The 16266-nt window shown below is 53.6% G+C and overlaps 1 protein-coding gene across 4 annotated transcripts in view; it reads left to right on the plus strand.

The window, feature by feature from the left end:
• The window catches only part of Col20a1 (collagen type XX alpha 1 chain), a 39799-nt gene that overhangs the window by 3911 nt on the left and 19622 nt on the right, over positions 1-16266 (plus strand). For 3 of the 4 annotated variants that reach the window (XM_020173742.2, XM_074075109.1, XM_074075111.1), the window contains exons 2-19: positions 848-930; positions 3084-3194; positions 7953-8096; positions 8365-8541; positions 8758-8895; positions 9711-9869; positions 10302-10421; positions 10834-10998; positions 11754-11918; positions 12158-12327; positions 13075-13204; positions 13491-13636; positions 13727-13850; positions 14046-14185; positions 14644-14773; positions 15033-15175; positions 15365-15497; positions 15827-15975. In XM_020173742.2, the coding sequence (XP_020029331.2) occupies positions 848-930; positions 3084-3194; positions 7953-8096; positions 8365-8541; positions 8758-8895; positions 9711-9869; positions 10302-10421; positions 10834-10998; positions 11754-11918; positions 12158-12327; positions 13075-13204; positions 13491-13636; positions 13727-13850; positions 14046-14185; positions 14644-14773; positions 15033-15175; positions 15365-15497; positions 15827-15975 (2527 nt within the window). Of the gene's footprint in view, positions 1-847; positions 931-1303; positions 3195-7952; positions 8097-8364; positions 8542-8757; positions 8896-9710; positions 9870-10301; positions 10422-10833; positions 10999-11753; positions 11919-12157; positions 12328-13074; positions 13205-13490; positions 13637-13726; positions 13851-14045; positions 14186-14643; positions 14774-15032; positions 15176-15364; positions 15498-15826; positions 15976-16266 lie in introns of those variants that run through there. The other variant, XM_074075110.1, reaches the window with a different exon arrangement.

The following is a 16266-nucleotide window of genomic DNA, read 5'->3' on the forward strand; positions in this document are numbered from 1 at the left end:
TCTGTTGAGCAGGGTGGGGCAGGGGTCTGGATCCTTCGGGACACTGGAGGAGGATCCTAGGGCCCCAACCAGGGGCAGTTGGCTGCACTGTCACCCTCAGCTCAGTGGGCGGGGGCTTAGGGGGTGGTAACTGGGAGTGTTCTGGTCTGCAGGTGGGCTTGGCAGGAGGCAGTATAAGCAAGGGATTAGGTGTAGGGTCACTTGGAGGCCAGCCCAGCTTACATGGTTTTTCTCTATCAGCCCTGGGTGCAGGTGTCAGGTGGATGACTTAGGTCATCTCTAGCTCCCACACTCCATCCTCCTTGCCTCCCAAGTAGCACCTCTAGACAGCACTGGGTCACCCTGTCCTCCTTTGTACCCCATTGGTCCCTCCAAGCAGCCTAAATCTGACCTTGACTCTCAGTCTTTTTAAGCAGGACCCCAACCCCCCCACCCCACTCAGTGTTCCCAAACCCTCCCACTGTCACCTGGACCTGGTCTCAGATGTCCTTTCCACCTAGAGAGGCTGGCAGGGACTCCACTTTGTCCAGTGATCAGACATCTCTAGCCGGAGGACCCTCACAAGCAGGAGTCCATCCAGGCCTGGATGTGGGGCCACTGGAGGCTCAAGGTCCTGTTACCACTCTGCTTCCCAGCTGTGTGCATCCACACATAGAATGTCAAAACCAGGAGGGGCACAGGGAGTACTCAGGTGGCAACGAGGGGCAATATCTCAATGGTGACACATCTGTGGGGACAGGCTTCCTGGCCCATAGGGTCATGGACAGGGAATCTGACTTTGTGGACAGGGAGGGAACACACGGACGGACAGGTGGGTGGTGAAGTGCTGTGGCCTCTCCTCTTGCAGGCTGCACATCATGAGTCCCCAAGTCTCCCACCTCTGCCTCTGGATGTGGCTGAGCACCACCCTGGTGTGTGGGCAGGGTCAAGGTAAGGAGGGGAGTCCTGGGGACAGTGCCTTGCCCCCCACAGGCTAAGCCCGTGCTGCCGGCCTTTGACCTTTTCTAACAGCCATTTTTCCCATAGATGGAATACCTGCTGAATTAAGAGCCATTGTGGCCAAGCACTGATGGCTCATGCCTGTAATCCTAGCTACTTAGGAGGCAGAGATCAGGAGGATCGCTGTTTGAAGTCAGCCCAGGCAAATAGTTCTGAGAGACCCTATCTCAAAAAAACCCTTCACAGAAAAGGGCTTGGTGGAGTGGTTCAAGGTGTAGGCCCTGAGTTCAAGCCCCAGCACTGCCAAAAAAAAAAAAAAGAGCCATTATGGCAATAGACAGGACAAGGGTGTGTTCTCTGCCTCCGGTCATCTCCTGTTTAGTCACTCCAGCCAAACAGGAACAGTTCCTTCTGGAAAGGGTTTACTGCTGTGAACCCCCAGGGATGTGCACAGGCACCCAGGGGAAGGTCTGTGCTGGAAGCTCCTGCCTAGCAAGGTGCTAGCTCAGGTGAATTCCTAGAAGGCGAATTCCTGTGTCCCCTGGAACCTTTGAGGTTCTGTTCATGCTGCAGACTTGCTTCCTGGGTTGGGCGGGTGCAACCTCTCCTGGCACATCCCAGCTTCCACGGAGCAGTATTCAGTTTTTGGTGGCACCTTGTTCCTGACAGAATCTGCCTCTGTAGTTACCATGTAGGTCTAGTGACATCTGAATTAAGAGCACTTCTTCCTTTTACAGTCACCCACAGAGCCCAGCAGCCTTCTCATTCCCCAGCCTGTCCTCTCACTCGGGAGGCACTTGGTCTGACCATCTTCTGCTCAGACAGGAGAATCCTGAGGTAGGGCCAGTGAGATTTCAGTTAGAAGGAAATCTTAGTTGTCACTTTGAGCCAAGTCACAAAGTGATTATACGAAAACAACTTGAATCCAGGTGAAGGTAAATGTGACTCCACCGTTTGAGGACTCAGTGTGACAGGCCATCCCTCATGAGATCCCTGCAGGTCCTGGGGCCATAGAGACCTCCCTGGGAGGTGGAGGAAGTCCTGGTGGCCCTGGAAAGGTGCAGCTGTGGTTAGGAGAAGAGGGCATGTGCCTGTGCTGTCTGTCCCTAGGGAAGCTTGGGAAAGTCCCCAACATGTGGCAGTCAGAGCGGGAAACAGAGGGCTCTTCATGAGCCGAAGCGGGGCCCCTGCACACAGCTGGCTTTTTAGAACCCCCGCCTTGTCCAACACATTCCTGCCTTTTGGTAGGATGTTCCCAGAGCAGCCGGCCCCATCCGGAAACCAGCTCAGCTGCTTCCCACTCTGAATGGGTTATTGTGTCTGCCTTGGGCACCCTCAATTCCTGCTTGTCTTCTCCGCATGCCCCAGTTCACAGCGGGGAGGCCAGAAGAGGCCCATCTCTGTCCCCAGTTTCTAAAAATAGCCATCCCCATCACAGAGCCCGGAAGCTTCCCAGGAGGTCAGCCCAGGCCCCCACTGCCCCCTCCTCCTCCCGCTGAGGATGTGGAGAGAGGACTCCCTCTCTCCACAGTGGGAGTCACCCCTAGCATGAGGGCTGAGGTGCACACGTGTGCACATGCACAAACACACAGATACACATCAGCGTGCAGTCTGACAGGCAGGTGCTTGTACTTGGGGATTGTTCACCGGACTGCCCTTGAGGGCTGCATCAACCCAGCAGTGGCCTTGGCAGCTGGAAGGGTCTGCAGTGGCACAGCTGCTCTTCTATGGCCCAACTCACAACTGGGAAACTTGAGCAGCTGCTGCATTGACTCTGGGTCTCTGGTCGCCGCAGGGTGGTTGGTTGCTACCCTACCGGGCATTGGCATGAGTCTCCCTTGGGATGGGAGCACCCTTAGGTGGGACTAGACTCCCTCTTGCTGAAGCTTCCAATGTAGCTCTGTTGCTGCGAAAGCCAGATTCTCAGCACCAAGGAAGGTGTCCTTTTCCCAAGAGCCTCCTAATAGGGCCAGGGCCTCCTTAGGCACTCGGTGGGGCTGTGTCCCTTCAGAGTCCCTCAGGATGAGACTGTGTTCCCTTCAGTCCTCTCGGGGGGCACCTCCCCCAGGACTCCCATAGCTAATTAGAGGAGGGAGTCAGCTGGTCACTGGGGTTCAGTCCTGACCACCCACCTGTTTCTGCAGTGAGTGGCCACCTGAGGTTGGCTGTGCTGCCTGAGGACCGGCTGCAGATGAAGTGGAGAGAATCTGAGGGCAGTGGTCTTGGCTATCTGGTGCAGGTAAAGCCCATGGCAGGTAAGGGGCCTGCGCCTCACTCCTCTGCTTTCCTGTCTGCTAGGACTGGTCATACTGATGGTCAACACATGGTCACTGTGCTCCACTCCAGCCAGCAGCTTCCCTCCGTTGTCCCTAGCTCCATGCTGTGTGGCAGGAATGTCATCACCAACACAATCTTTGTTATTTCTGTGTTCCTTTCCTCTCTGTCTGCCTCACTCACACAGAGGACCTGCAACAGGAAGGGCCTCTGCATCCTACCTGTACCCCAGCACATAGAACACGCAGAACGTGCTGGGGAGTGTTTTGAAGAAACAGTGATCCCCTCTTCAGGATGAGTCCTTAAGGAACTTTTACAATGGCCTGGACTCTGCACACCAGTGAGCTCACGAGTGGTACTTTCAGGGAAGAGTGCCCGACCCATGTCCACCCTCAAGTTATAGGAGCAGGACCACAATGATGCCAGAAAGGCTCAACCCAGGCTCAGGCCACAGCACTCCACAGGGGACAATGCTGCTAACACTGTGTCTTTTATCACCCTGTTTGTAACAGAGTTGATTTGCCGATGTTTTGTCTAAGATTTTCATGCTTTGGTTCCCAGGGGGTGTTGGTCAGGAATCCTTTTCTCCTGAAGTCCTTGCTACGTTTTAGTACCAGTTTTACTCAGGCCTCAGAAGGAGGTGGAAAGAGTTCTTACTGTTTGCTGAAAGAGTTTGTGCAGTGTTGGAGTTTCTTTCTTGGATGTTTGTGAGAATTCACTGGGATGACTTCTGAGCCTGGCGTGTGTGTAAAGGCTTTAAACAATAGATTCAGTGTCTTTAATAGGATATGGGACTATTTTTTTCTTGTCAGATTTATTAAGTTGTTCTTTTCTAAGAATTTGTATTTAATCTAAATTTTTGGATGACTTGGCATAGAATTACTCATGTTATCCTGATCCTTAAGATGCCTTGTGGAGTCTGTAGTTACCGCTCTCTTCCACTTCTGTTACTCGTTATTTCAATCTTCTGGTTTTTTTCCAACAGTCCATCTAGAGGTTTATCTGTTTTATTAGTGCTTTTGTTTCTTTTTCTTTCTTTCTCTCTCTCTTTTTTTTTTGTTTTTTTGCAGTCCTGGAGATTGAACTCAGGAAATTGTGCTTGCTAGGCAAACACTCTTCCATTTGAGTCAGGCCCCCAGTTCTTTTTGCCTTTAGTTTTTTGTTTCTTCAGATAGGGTCTCACCTTTTTTTTTTCTGGCTGGAATGGCCTTGAGCTGCGAACCTCTTATCTCTGCCTCCTGAGTAGCTGGGATTTTCTAGTGTTTTACTGAAACACCGTTTTAGTTTTGTTGAACCATTCTTTATTTTGTTTTCTTTTTATTTCATTAATTTACTCTCTTTTCTGTTACTTCCTTCACTCTATTTGGAATTACCTTTCTGTTCTATCTAACTTCCCAAGACAGATTCTTAATTCACAGTTTTTCTTTTATAAGATATGGAGCGAAGGTTATTAACCTTCCTCTAAGCAGAAGCTTCAGCTACGATGTATCACACACACCCAGCACAACAATGAAAAGAAGAAGCTTCAGCTACATTTTTTTTTTTTGAGACAGGGTCTTGCTATGTAACCCAGGCTGGCCTTAAACTCACAGTTCTCCTGCCTCAGCCTCCTGGGTGCTGGGATTACAGGAGTGTACCACCATACACACCTTCAACCTTTCTTGATTCTAAGCAGCATGAAATCGGGTATTATTTTTAGCTAGTGAGACAATCTTTGTCTCTTAATTGAAACATTTTATCCAGTTTTGTTTAATGCAGTTATTAATCTGAGTTTAAATCTACAATATTCCTACTTGCCTTCTTTTGTTATACTTGTAAATCTTTGTTCTCTGCTTTCTTGATTCCTTTTGAGCTGATACATTTATGAAAAAAATGTAAAAACACACAGAAGACAGTACAGTGTACTAAAGCCCCAGATTCCTGAATCTGGCCAATATTGCTTCACATTTCTCCTCAACTCCCTCCAAGAGCTGTATCATCTTAAAGCAAATCCTAGACAGCATATAAATCCATGTGTAAATATTCCAGTACATTGCTCTAAAAGCAAGGACCCAAACAACCCCAGGAATCTTATCTCCCAAATTGAAACTACTTCAGAACTGTCATTAAATATTGTGCTTAAATTTCCTAGCTTGTGTGATAAGTATCTCTTAGAGTGCACTTGTCTGAATTAGGATCCTAAATTACTCCACACACCTTTTGTTGTTGTTTTACTTTGTTTTGTTTTGGAGACAGGGTCTCACTGTCCCAAGTCCTGGGTTTGCAGATATGGCCACGGGACCTGGCTGAGTCCACACGTCTGATTTGCCTCCCGTGTCTCAAGTAACTTTCCGTCTATAGGAGTCCTCTCCGTGCCTTCCCTTTGGCATTGGTTTGCAGAAGAAAGGAGATTGCCATGTTCTTGTTTTGCAGTGGCACTTGCAGTGCAGGGGTATTTATCTTGCCCCCCTCTCCCCTGCATCTCCTGTAGACTGGCAGTTAGATGCTGGACGTTTGGTCAGATTTGCTGGCAAGATCTTTATCAGTAGTGCCGGGCACACCTCCTGTAGTGCAGAAGGAGATATGCAATGTCTGGTCAGAGCCAGGCATGGTGGGGCACATCTGTGATCCCAGCTCCAAGGGAGGCATAGGTAGGAGGATCTCAGTCTGAGGCCAGTCCTGGGCAAAAATGCAAGACCCTATCTGAAAAATAACCAAACCAAAAAAAGCTGGGGCGGGGAGGGGGCTGGGAGGCAGGCTCAAATGGTAGAGAGCCTGCCTAGCAAGTGCAAGGCGGTTCAAACCCTAGTACTGCCAAAAAAATAAATAAGTTAAAAAAAAAATGCTGGTCAGAACAGTAGATGTGGGATGAGGTGTTTATGTCCCCATCAGCTTAGTAGTTACATTCATTATTCCTTCTTCTGGTGACCACACTAGAGACCACACACCCTTGGGTGGCTCTAGAAGCTTAGAATACCACACCTCCGTGCAGCTTCCTTTCATCGTCTTGATTCCGTGTTCATTTTTGTCGTCGGACGTCAGTCATGCGTTTGTGCGGCTAGGCTCATGTCCTTGTCTGTTTTCTGCTGCTACAGCAGGGCCAATGATAAGTAATGGAGGCTAATTTGGCTCACGGTTCTAGATCTGGGAAGTCCGACAGAATGGCGTGCACACCTGACAAGGGCCCCTGTCCTACAGCACAGTGGAAGTACGTGGGTGGGAGAAGGAAACATTGGGTTAAGTCCTCCTGTTTAGCAGGAACCCGCTCCCACGATAACAGCGTTGATCTATTCTTGAGGTCAGTGACCTCGTGACCTAGTCACCCGTTAACACTGTGTTGTGTGAAACGTCTGCCTCTGAACTGGGAAGGTGCTGACAGGCCAAGGAATGACTTGAACAACTCTAGCTTGACACGTAAGTGAGTTCACGAGGGGCTACTTACAGAGCATTGTACGGCTTACGGGCAGCTGCGCTCTCCCCCCCAAGTTCCTGTTTTATAGAGCTCTAAGTGAATGTGGCGCCCAGCAGAGGACAGAAGCAAATTAGACCTAGAGAGAAACTGCAATTAGGTTCACCCTATCCTTATCCTTACCAGAAGATTTGAAAGTCTCCATGAGCACCGTCAGATGTGGGAAGCTTTGTTCTGCCGCAGTCTGGCACAGAGCCTCAGCGCACAGAACAGCTAGATGGCGGCCTGTTGCAAAATGGCCAGGATTCAGAGGAGTATTTTTCCTATACATTGTTATGTGGCAATTACATTTCAACCTGCGCCTGTAGGGGACATTCAGACCACAGGAATGTGATGGACCTGGATTTAAATCTTGGTTCTACCCCTGGGTTGCTGTATGGTTGGTCCTTAATTTCCCTATGTATAATTTTATATATCTATTTATTATTTGGGTATTGAGGTTGTGAAGATCACGAGGCTTGATGCAACATGAAACACTTGGGATGGTGCCAAGCCCACAGCATGCACTCAATAAAAGTTAACTGTCATGTCGAGTATGCTGGTGCATGCTTGCAATCCCAACCCTTGGGAGATAGAGTCAGGAAGATGGCGAGTTTAAGGTCAGCCTGGACTACATAGCAAGACCCTGTCTCAAAAACCAAACCCCAACAAAAAAGTTAGCTATCCAAAGCAAATTGTTCCCACCTGTTCCCGTTTCTCTTCGTCGCACCCTCACTTGCTCAATGGGTTGCACAGGGTCCCTCCTGCCTGTGTCACTCGCCACCATGGGTTGGGGACTGTCCACTATGTGAGGCAGTGGTTTGCTTTCCTCATAGGTGCAAAGTGTGGGTTCCTTCCTCCCCTTCCTGTGGTATGTCTGTAGGGTTGTCTGTGTCTCTCCAGCTCCATTTTAGGCCACTTCTCCTGCCTCCATCTTCTGAGACAGGACAGGGTCCCCTTTGGAATGATTTGTTTTTAACACTTGAATCCAGTCCTATATGTGGATGACCGCCATGGTCACGGAGCAGAACATGTGGACGCTTACAATGTGGCTAGTTCCTCTGTCGAAACCCAGTTTATCACCCTTTTTCTCTTGCCTGGCCTTAAGAGGAGCAGCTGGAGGGATAACCTGGAGGACTTCTTACCCTGTACTCACCCATACCACCTACACATGTTCATGCATGCACACACACACAAGCACACGTATGTATGCATATACTCACACACATGCGCACACACACACATGCACACACATGAACACAAAATGCACGCCCGCCTTGGCAGCATCGACAGCTCTCCCACTCCACACCAGGGGACTTGGAGCAGGAGGTAATGCTGACCACCAAGACCCCCAAGGCCACCGTCGGGGGCCTAAGCCCTTCCAAGGGCTACATCTTGCAGATCTTCGAGCTCACTGGTTCTGGGCCGGTCCTGCTGGTGCGGAGGGAGTTTGTGAGTAAGTCCACTGTCTTCCCCTGGTTCCAGCCCAGGGTGGGCATGGGTGAAACACCTCTGGACTGGGAGGCCAGGGCTTAGGTTTACATCCCAGTTTGCCCATGAGATGCCTTGGAGTCTCGTTTCCTGCTCTGATGTCCCAGAAGGATGGGATGGGAGCCCATGGATGTTCCTTCCCAGGAAGGGATGTGTGTGCAGCCCCCAATTCCCAGCCCCTCTTCTCCCCACCTGCAAAGTGGGGGTCCTGACAGCCCCTCCTCCCTCTGCAGTTGAGGATCTGAAGAGTAACTCCTTAGGCAGGAGCAGCCGAAGGCCAGCAGGGACAATCCTGGAGGCCACTGCATCCCCTCTGGGGGGGTCAGACCCTCAGCTGACTCCTGAACCCAGTATTGCCTTTGCCTCAAGCCAAGACCCACCTACTCTTGGAGGGTCGAAGTGGAGTGAGAGTAAGTCTAGGGGAGGAGGGTCACCTTAAGCTTCTCACGTCTCCCATCCCGTGACCAGGAAGTTCTTCCTCATGTCTTACTGCATAATCTCTAGCTTTAACTTAAGCTTGCCCTTCATGTGCCTGGATTCACTCAGGCACTGTGGGTAGGTGGCCTCTGACCCCAGGGAACCCCCGGGGGTCTGGGAGGTACAAAGTGGTAGCTGTGACCTTCTAGGAATGCCTGGAGTGGATCAGGGCCAGTTCCAGCAAAGCCAGTCCCAGGGCCCTGGGGTGCAGGACCCTGCTCAGCCAGCCACAGACTGGGAGAGGCAGAGCCACACCACAGCCTCTGCTGGAAGGAGAGAGAAGTCAGGTAAGCAGGGCTGCTGTGTGCCATGGGCCTAGCCAGGGTGGGGCTTACCTGTGACTTTGTCTCCCTATCAGATCAGGTTCCACAACACTTGGGTGCTCTCAGGTAGGGTCTTCGTGTCCAGACCCTGTGCCTTTTCTATGTCTCCCAGTGACTTGCGGTCCATCAGGGCAATGTCACCTCCACCAATGCAGGGCCTTATGGACAGGGCTGGGCCTCCCCCATTAGACTGGGGTTAATGCATGGTAGTATCTCTGTGCCAGCCACTCTCAGGAGTCTCCCAGGTTTGACCTGGCTCTGGAGATTGGCCTGCAGGGTGTTGTCTGTACAAAATTGTCAGGGTCTAGACAGAGAAGCTTTGTGTCCAAAGAGCTCCAGGGACACCAGGACAATGTGGGAGCCAAAAGGCAGTCCAGAAGCCTGCATGTCTCAGGTGGATCTGCCTGGAGCTGTCTGTGGTGTGACCCTGCCACACAGAGCAGCTGGGCCTGGGAGTGTGGGCCTTGGAGACCTCTCAACCTGGGGACTGCAGAGAAAGTCATGTGCAGACCCAGTATTGCTAGTACTCTTGGAGGGCAGAAGTTGCCATACCAACCAACCCCTTTTGAGAGGGTCTCAGAGGGGAGGGTCTGAGACCATTAACCAATATCTATGTGGGATTTCAAAGTCTGGTGAGACACAAGGTATATTGGAGCCCCTGCTCCCCAGACCTCAGGAAACAGGGTCTGGGGGATTACAGCCAGACCCACAGCAGCTCAGGTGTCCTACAGAGGCCACAGGCCTCACCCAGCACTTCTCCCTCTCCCTGCTGCTCCTAGCCGACCCCCACTTCCGCTGCACACCCCCCACACCTACTGACATGGTCTTCCTGGTGGATGGGTCTTGGAGTGTTGGTCACAGCCACTTCCAGCAGGTCAAAGATTTCCTGGCCAGTGTCATTGAGCCCTTTGAAATTGGGCCAGATAAAGTCCAAGTAGGTGAGTACTGCTCTCTCTGGCTCATCCTTGGGGTTGGTCCTTATAATTCCTCACCTGCAGAGAGACAGTGGCCCCCCTGGGAGGAGGGAGAGGAATGCTGTGATCCCCACCGTTCATCAGCCAGCCAGGAGAGAAGGACAGATCCCGCTGACTGAAGTCAGTGTGGTCTGAGTTGGCTCACGCAGCACCAGCCAGGGCTGCCTTCCTGGTCTACAGGAACAACTGGCACCCAGTGTTTCTGCTCTGGTGACCCTCCTGTGGAAGCCCTGGGCCCTGGAAATGTCTCTCCCTGGGGATGGGGTTGTTTTCTGCGTGGAAGACCCCAGCAGCTATGTGCAGAGTGGGTAACTCTTAGGCCATGGCCCTGGACCTGTGTGCTCTTGTGAGATGCACAGCGCTCAAACATCAACCTAGCAACCCTGACCTTCTTAGGCCTGACTCAGTACAGTGGAGACCCCCAGACGGAGTGGGACCTGAATTCCTTCCACACCAGGGAGCAGGTGCTGGCAGCTGTGCACAGCCTCCGCTACAAGGGAGGGAACACGTTCACAGGTAGGGCTGTGTGGCCATTCTGAAGCCTCGCTCCAAGCTGCTGGTCCACCTCACCTTTATGCGCTTCCCAGCCCCCGAGCACTGTGATATGTGGATGTTGAACCAAGAGGACAAAATTCTCTTTTATCTTTGGCTAAAACCTGGGCCTGTCAGGCATCTTGCTGAAAGCAAGTGGTTCTCACACAGTTCCTGCTTGGGTCCTACACCTGCCCAGCCTTGCAGGCCCCCAAGAGGCTTGACTGTGGCTTTGCTGGGCCACAGGTGCCCTCTGAAGGAGGAGGAGTTGTCCCTGCTCCTGGTGAACTCAGCCTGGTGGGTGCACAGGGAGCCCTGGCCCAAGCGCCAGGAGTACCTGTGGCTGAGAAAATACCCAGAGGAAGTGCTGGTGACGGCCTGTCACTTTGTCCCCAAGGCCTTGCCCTGACCCATGTGCTGGGACAGAACCTGAAGCCAGTGGCGGGTCTCCGTCCAGAGGCAGCCAAAGTGGTGGTCCTGGTGACGGATGGCAAGTCCCAGGATGATGTGCGCATGGCTGCTGGCATGCTTAAGGACATAGGTGTTGATGTCTTCACTGTGGGTAAGCCTACACGGCCCCTGGGCTCCGGGTGGGAGTTCTCGTGACCCAGGTGGGTTCCAGGTCCATGATGAAGTTTGTACCCTGACTTCACCTGGGCTCATGCTTGATCTCTGAGGCTCAGCTTCCATGTCTGTGGGCACCAAGGTGAGTCTCTGCTCCAGGGAGCTACAAGTGAAGCCAGGCATCCACCTGGCGCTCATGTGAGCACTGCCAGGATGCTGCTCCTTACAGTTTCCAGTGTCACCTGTGGCATCTCCTGCCTGGCCTCCCTTGCTGTGACCTCCCTTTCTTGTGTGATGTCCACTGAGCAGCCTTCGAGCTCATTCCCTGCCCAGGCACTGTCTCTGTGCCTGGTAACACTCCCATCTGCTGCCTTGTGAGGATCATGCTTGGTGCCCTCTGGGCCTTGGTTGTACTCACTGCACTCTGCCCTGTGGGATGGAAACTCCAGATGTAGGGGAGTTGTCCTGGAAGCCCCATACGCTTCACTCACGAGCTCTCTGGCTCTGCACCTGTATGACCTGGCCTGCTGCTCAGAGTTCCTGGGACCACTCCACATGGGCATGCTGGCCTCCCCTGCCCCCAGTTCCCATTTCTCCTGGGGCCAGGTGGGGTCTTGGATATGTGGCTCTAACCTGCCTCCTCCCACGTGCTGGGAGCCTCTAGCAGTGCCCCCACTATGATCCTGTTTGTAAGCAAGACAAGAATTGCAGAACAGGCTGGTCACCACACCCTCCCCTCCTCGCCCGGAGCAGGCGTGAAGAATGCCGATGAGGCTGAACTGAAACTCCTCGCATCCCGGCCACTGGACATTACTGTCCACAACGTGCTGGACTTCCCCCAGCTGGCCACGCTGGCTGGCTTACTCAGCCGCCTCATCTGCCAGAAGGTCCAGGGCAGGAACCTGAGCAAGGGCCCAGGTGAGGGGCAGCTATCCAGGGGCAGAGGGACAGGGAGGCTGTGGCTCCTGCATGGTTTACCAGGCCAATTGTCAACTGCCCTGAGGGGTCTGCAGCCCCCACCAGGGACATCTGTCTGTGGAGGTGCTGAAAAGCAATTTTCCTGTGGCCACCAGGAGGAGCATTTCTATAAGTGGCCACCAGGAGGAGCATTCAGAACCGCCCTCTTGGGCTCTGACCACTGCCCTGCTGTTCCACAGCTGTATCAGCAGCAGCTGCTTCTGCCGTCCACCCCCACTCCACGCCTCTCAACCTGGTGTTGACGCAGGTCACCTCCTCCAGTGTCCACCTGTCCTGGACTCCAGCCCCACAGCCACCCCTCAAGTATCTGATTGTGTGGCGGTCTTCCAGAGGCGGTGCTCCCAGGGAGGTGAGAGGACCTCTGCTTTCCCTGTCCTGGATGGACCCTGCTAAGACCACCCCTGCAGAGCCTGGCAGCTGACAGGGACTCCCCAAGGCACAGGCAGGTGGGGTCTGATGAGCTATGACTGAGCCCACAGATCATCAAATCCACATGGAGAGAGGATTGCAGTGGAGGGCAGGGGAGCTGCACATGCCACAAGTCAGAGGTGGGGAGCATTGGGAGGTGGCCAAGGACACTGGGGCTGGTACTGGGGTTTGAACTCATTGCCTTGTACTTGCTAGGCAGGCACTCTACCACTTAAGGCACGACCCTCGCCCTTTTCTTGCTTTAGTTATTTTTTGAATAGGGTCTCGAGTTTATGTCTGGCTGGCCTGGACTGAAATCCTTCTATTTATGCTTCCCAGCTTTTTTTTTTTTTTTTTAAATTGGTTGATACCAGGTCTTTCTTTTTCCCTGGACTGGCCTCAAACCATAATCTTCCCAATCTCTGTCTCCTGAGTACCTAGGATTATAGGAGTGAGCCACTGTGCCTGGCTTGGGGTGTGGTTTTGACATGCAAGTCTTCCCTGTTGACTGATGGATAGATTAATTGTACCTGCACACGTGCCTGTGGTTGCTCTGCTCCATGCTGGGTCCCAGCTTTGCAGGAGGGAGGCACCATGTCCCTGAGCTCACACCCTGTCAATGGAGTTTTCCTGTCCTGTACTCTGGTCCCCAACACCCCATCCTGCCCTGCTTTGGTCCTCTGTCCAGGTGCTAGTGGAGGGGCCTGCCTCATCCATGGAGCTTCAAAACCTGACCTCCAGCACAGAGTACTTGATCTCTGTGCTTCCTGTCTATGAAGGCGGGGTTGGCGAGGGCCTACAGGGCCTGGCAATTACAGGTAGGTGGGGTGCATGTGGTTCCCTCCCCACCAAGACCTGGCTCCAGCAGTACAGTGCCGTGGGCAGCCCTGGGTCCAAACCAGGGCTTTGTATCCTGTGCTGTTGAAGCTGTTGACAGGCAGTTGCCCACTTAGACCCTGCCCTTTCTGTTTCCAGCAAGGCAGGTGTACAGCACTGCTTACCCAAAGCCTCTTGTCATTTGAACGAGTACCCCCTTGTTTGTGGGTCTGATTTCTTCATGTACCATGTTCACAAAGTGTACCCTGATGGTCACCTCCTCCCTAGCACCCCTGGCTCCACCCCAGGCACTGACCCTGGCTTCAGTGACACCCAGAACCCTCCACCTCACCTGGCAGCCCTCTGCAGAGGCCACTCAATACCTGGTGCGGTGCTCACCGGCCTCCCCAACAGATGAGAAGCAGGGCAGAGAGGTGTGAAGCCAGGAGGGGAGGCGGCGGGGGGGGGGTGCAAGTGGGGGGCATGCAGCAGAGCAACCAGCCCTTGATGCTTTATCTCCCCAGGTGCGGGTGGGGCGGCCTGAGGTGTTGCTGGATGGCCTGGAGCCAGGCAGGAACTATGAGGTTTCAGTGCAGAGCCTCCGAGGGCCAGAGGCCAGCGAGGCCCAGAGTGTCCAAGCCAGGACCTGTGAGTATCCTTGCCCCAGGCCACCTGCCCACATAGTAGATGCCCCATTCTAGTTCCTGAGCCTTGCCTGGGGGTTGTGGGTTGGAGGGAGTCCCGGATGCCTATGGAGGTCCCATAAGCCCAGTACCACCCACTCTTTTCCCAGGCACAGGGGTGCGGAATGGGATGCCCCTGAAGTCTTGCTATGCTTTGCAGCAGCCTTGGCACCCCCAAAATACCTGCACTTCTTGGATGTGAGCCATGACTCAGCTCGCGTGTCCTGGGAGGGCACCCAGAGGCCTGTGCGCCTGGTCAGGGTCAGCTATGTCTCCAGTGATGGTGGCCACTCAGGGCAGGTAAGAGCAAGCCTTCCTGGGGCCCAAATGTCCTGAGGGGCCCCTGGAGGACCCAGCATACACACACAGACCATGGGAGAGTTCCCAGGTGCCCCTCTTCCCACTTGCTCCTGCCTTCTCTGCCCACCTTTGTTCAGCTACTGCACATTCAGCTCTGAGCTGGTGCAGGGGACATAGTGTTGACGGCATCCCAGCTCTTAGGGGGCCTGGTCTGGTGGAAGTTGAGGGGAGACTTGAAGCAAAGACTCAAACACATAGGTACAAAGTAATGGCAGGGTGATATTGGGGACACACTTGACATGGGGCTATTTGGGGTCAGGGAGGGGAGGCCCCACCTCATGGGCCATATTGGGGCTTCATGGTCAACCCCATTTTCTCCATTTTGGGGGGCCTGGGCCTGGTTCTTCATCCTGGCAAAGGCTCCAGGTACCCTCTGGGTCTGCCTGTATCCCCTACAGATGCAGGTTCCTGGGAACGCCACCTCAGTTGTCCTGGGTCCCCTCTCCTCCTCCACCACATACACTGTCCGGGTCACCTGCCTCTACCTTGGGGGTGGCTCCTCCACACTGACCGGCCATATGACCACAAGTGAGTGTGGGGGTGTCGGGGCTGGGTCCAGAGGTGGGCTGCACTCTTCTGTCCAACTGCATAGTTCAAGTCCATAAGAATGTGATGGGTGTGTGGTCTGACTCCACTGAGCGAGGTGGGGACGAGAGTCTGACAGGTATGACAGGAAGGCTACACGAGATGCAGGGCCCAGGGACCTCCTTGATAAGGACCAACTCTTGTTCGAACAGCTGCAGTTCAGGGCTGGCACTCCAAGTTCTGTCTCCATCTCCATCTTCAGGGAAAGCCCCCAGCCCAAGCCAGCTTTCCGTGACAGAGCTGCCAGGAGATGCGATCAGGCTGACATGGGTGGCCACAGGCTCATCCGGTGTACTTGTCTACCAGATCAAGTGGACGCCCTTGGAAGAGGGGAAGGCCCATGAGGTGCAGGGGACAGGGGCAGGGAATGGCTGGCCCTTCAGAGAAGATTCTCCCGCCCCAGATCCTGAGGCTGAGCTGGGGTTTGGGCTCCGTGTGTGCCCACCTCCATCCTATATCTTGGGGACTGCCCATGGCCCCCCAACATGAGGCCTTCTATGAGACAGGTGGACACCTGGATCCTCCTCTTTCCAGATCTCTGTCCCAGGGACCCTCAGCACAGCTGTCCTGCCTGGCCTGGGAAGGGATACAGAATACGAGCTCACCATCCTGGCCTACTACAGGGACGGAGCCCGCAGTGACCCCGTGTCCCTCCGCTACACCCCCAGTAGGTGGCCCTTCCTCCACTTAGCTGGGCCTGGGGCAGGAGCATCCCAGAGGAGACCCCAGACTCTCTAAACTCCAAGGCTCAGGACCCCAAACTCTCAGAACCACTGGCAGGCAGACTCCCTGAGTCTCTGACCATTGTGCCACAGGTGCAGGTGTTCCTGGGGTGGCCAAGGATACAGATGCCTCTGTGCAAAAGCAGTCAGGGTGGTGGGAGCTGTCGTGGAACTTGTCAGGCATACTGCAGGGACTGGTCGACCAATCCTCTGGCCAGAGGGTGCCCCCTTTCTGGAGGGCCCCGAGTTGCATGCTGTCTGTGCTGTCGACCAGCTACAGCAAGCCGGAGCCCCCCGTCCAATCTGGCTCTGTCCTCGGAGACCCCCAATAGCCTGAGAGTCAGCTGGACACCTCCAAGTGGTCACGTCCTCCATTACCGGCTCACCTACGCACCAGCCTCAGGCTCAGGACCTGAGAAATGGGTGAGTCTGTGAAGAGCTAGAAGCTGCTGCCCCACAGAGAGCTTCTTTTTTTTTTTTCCTTCTTTTATTATTCATATGTGCATACAGGCTTGGGTCATTTCTCCCCCCGCCCCCATTATTTCTAATCTTGTTGTAGAGAGAGTATAAGCAATAATAGGAAGGAGCAAGGGTTTTTGCTGGTTGAGATAAGGATAGCTACACAGGGCATTGACTCACATTGATTTCCTGTGCGTGGGTGTTACCTTCTAGGTTAATTCTTTTTGATCTCACCTTTTCTCTAGTTCCTGGTCC

Source organism: Castor canadensis, chromosome 5 (genome assembly GCF_047511655.1).
Source record: "Castor canadensis chromosome 5, mCasCan1.hap1v2, whole genome shotgun sequence".
Taxonomy (NCBI): domain Eukaryota; kingdom Metazoa; phylum Chordata; class Mammalia; order Rodentia; family Castoridae; genus Castor; species Castor canadensis.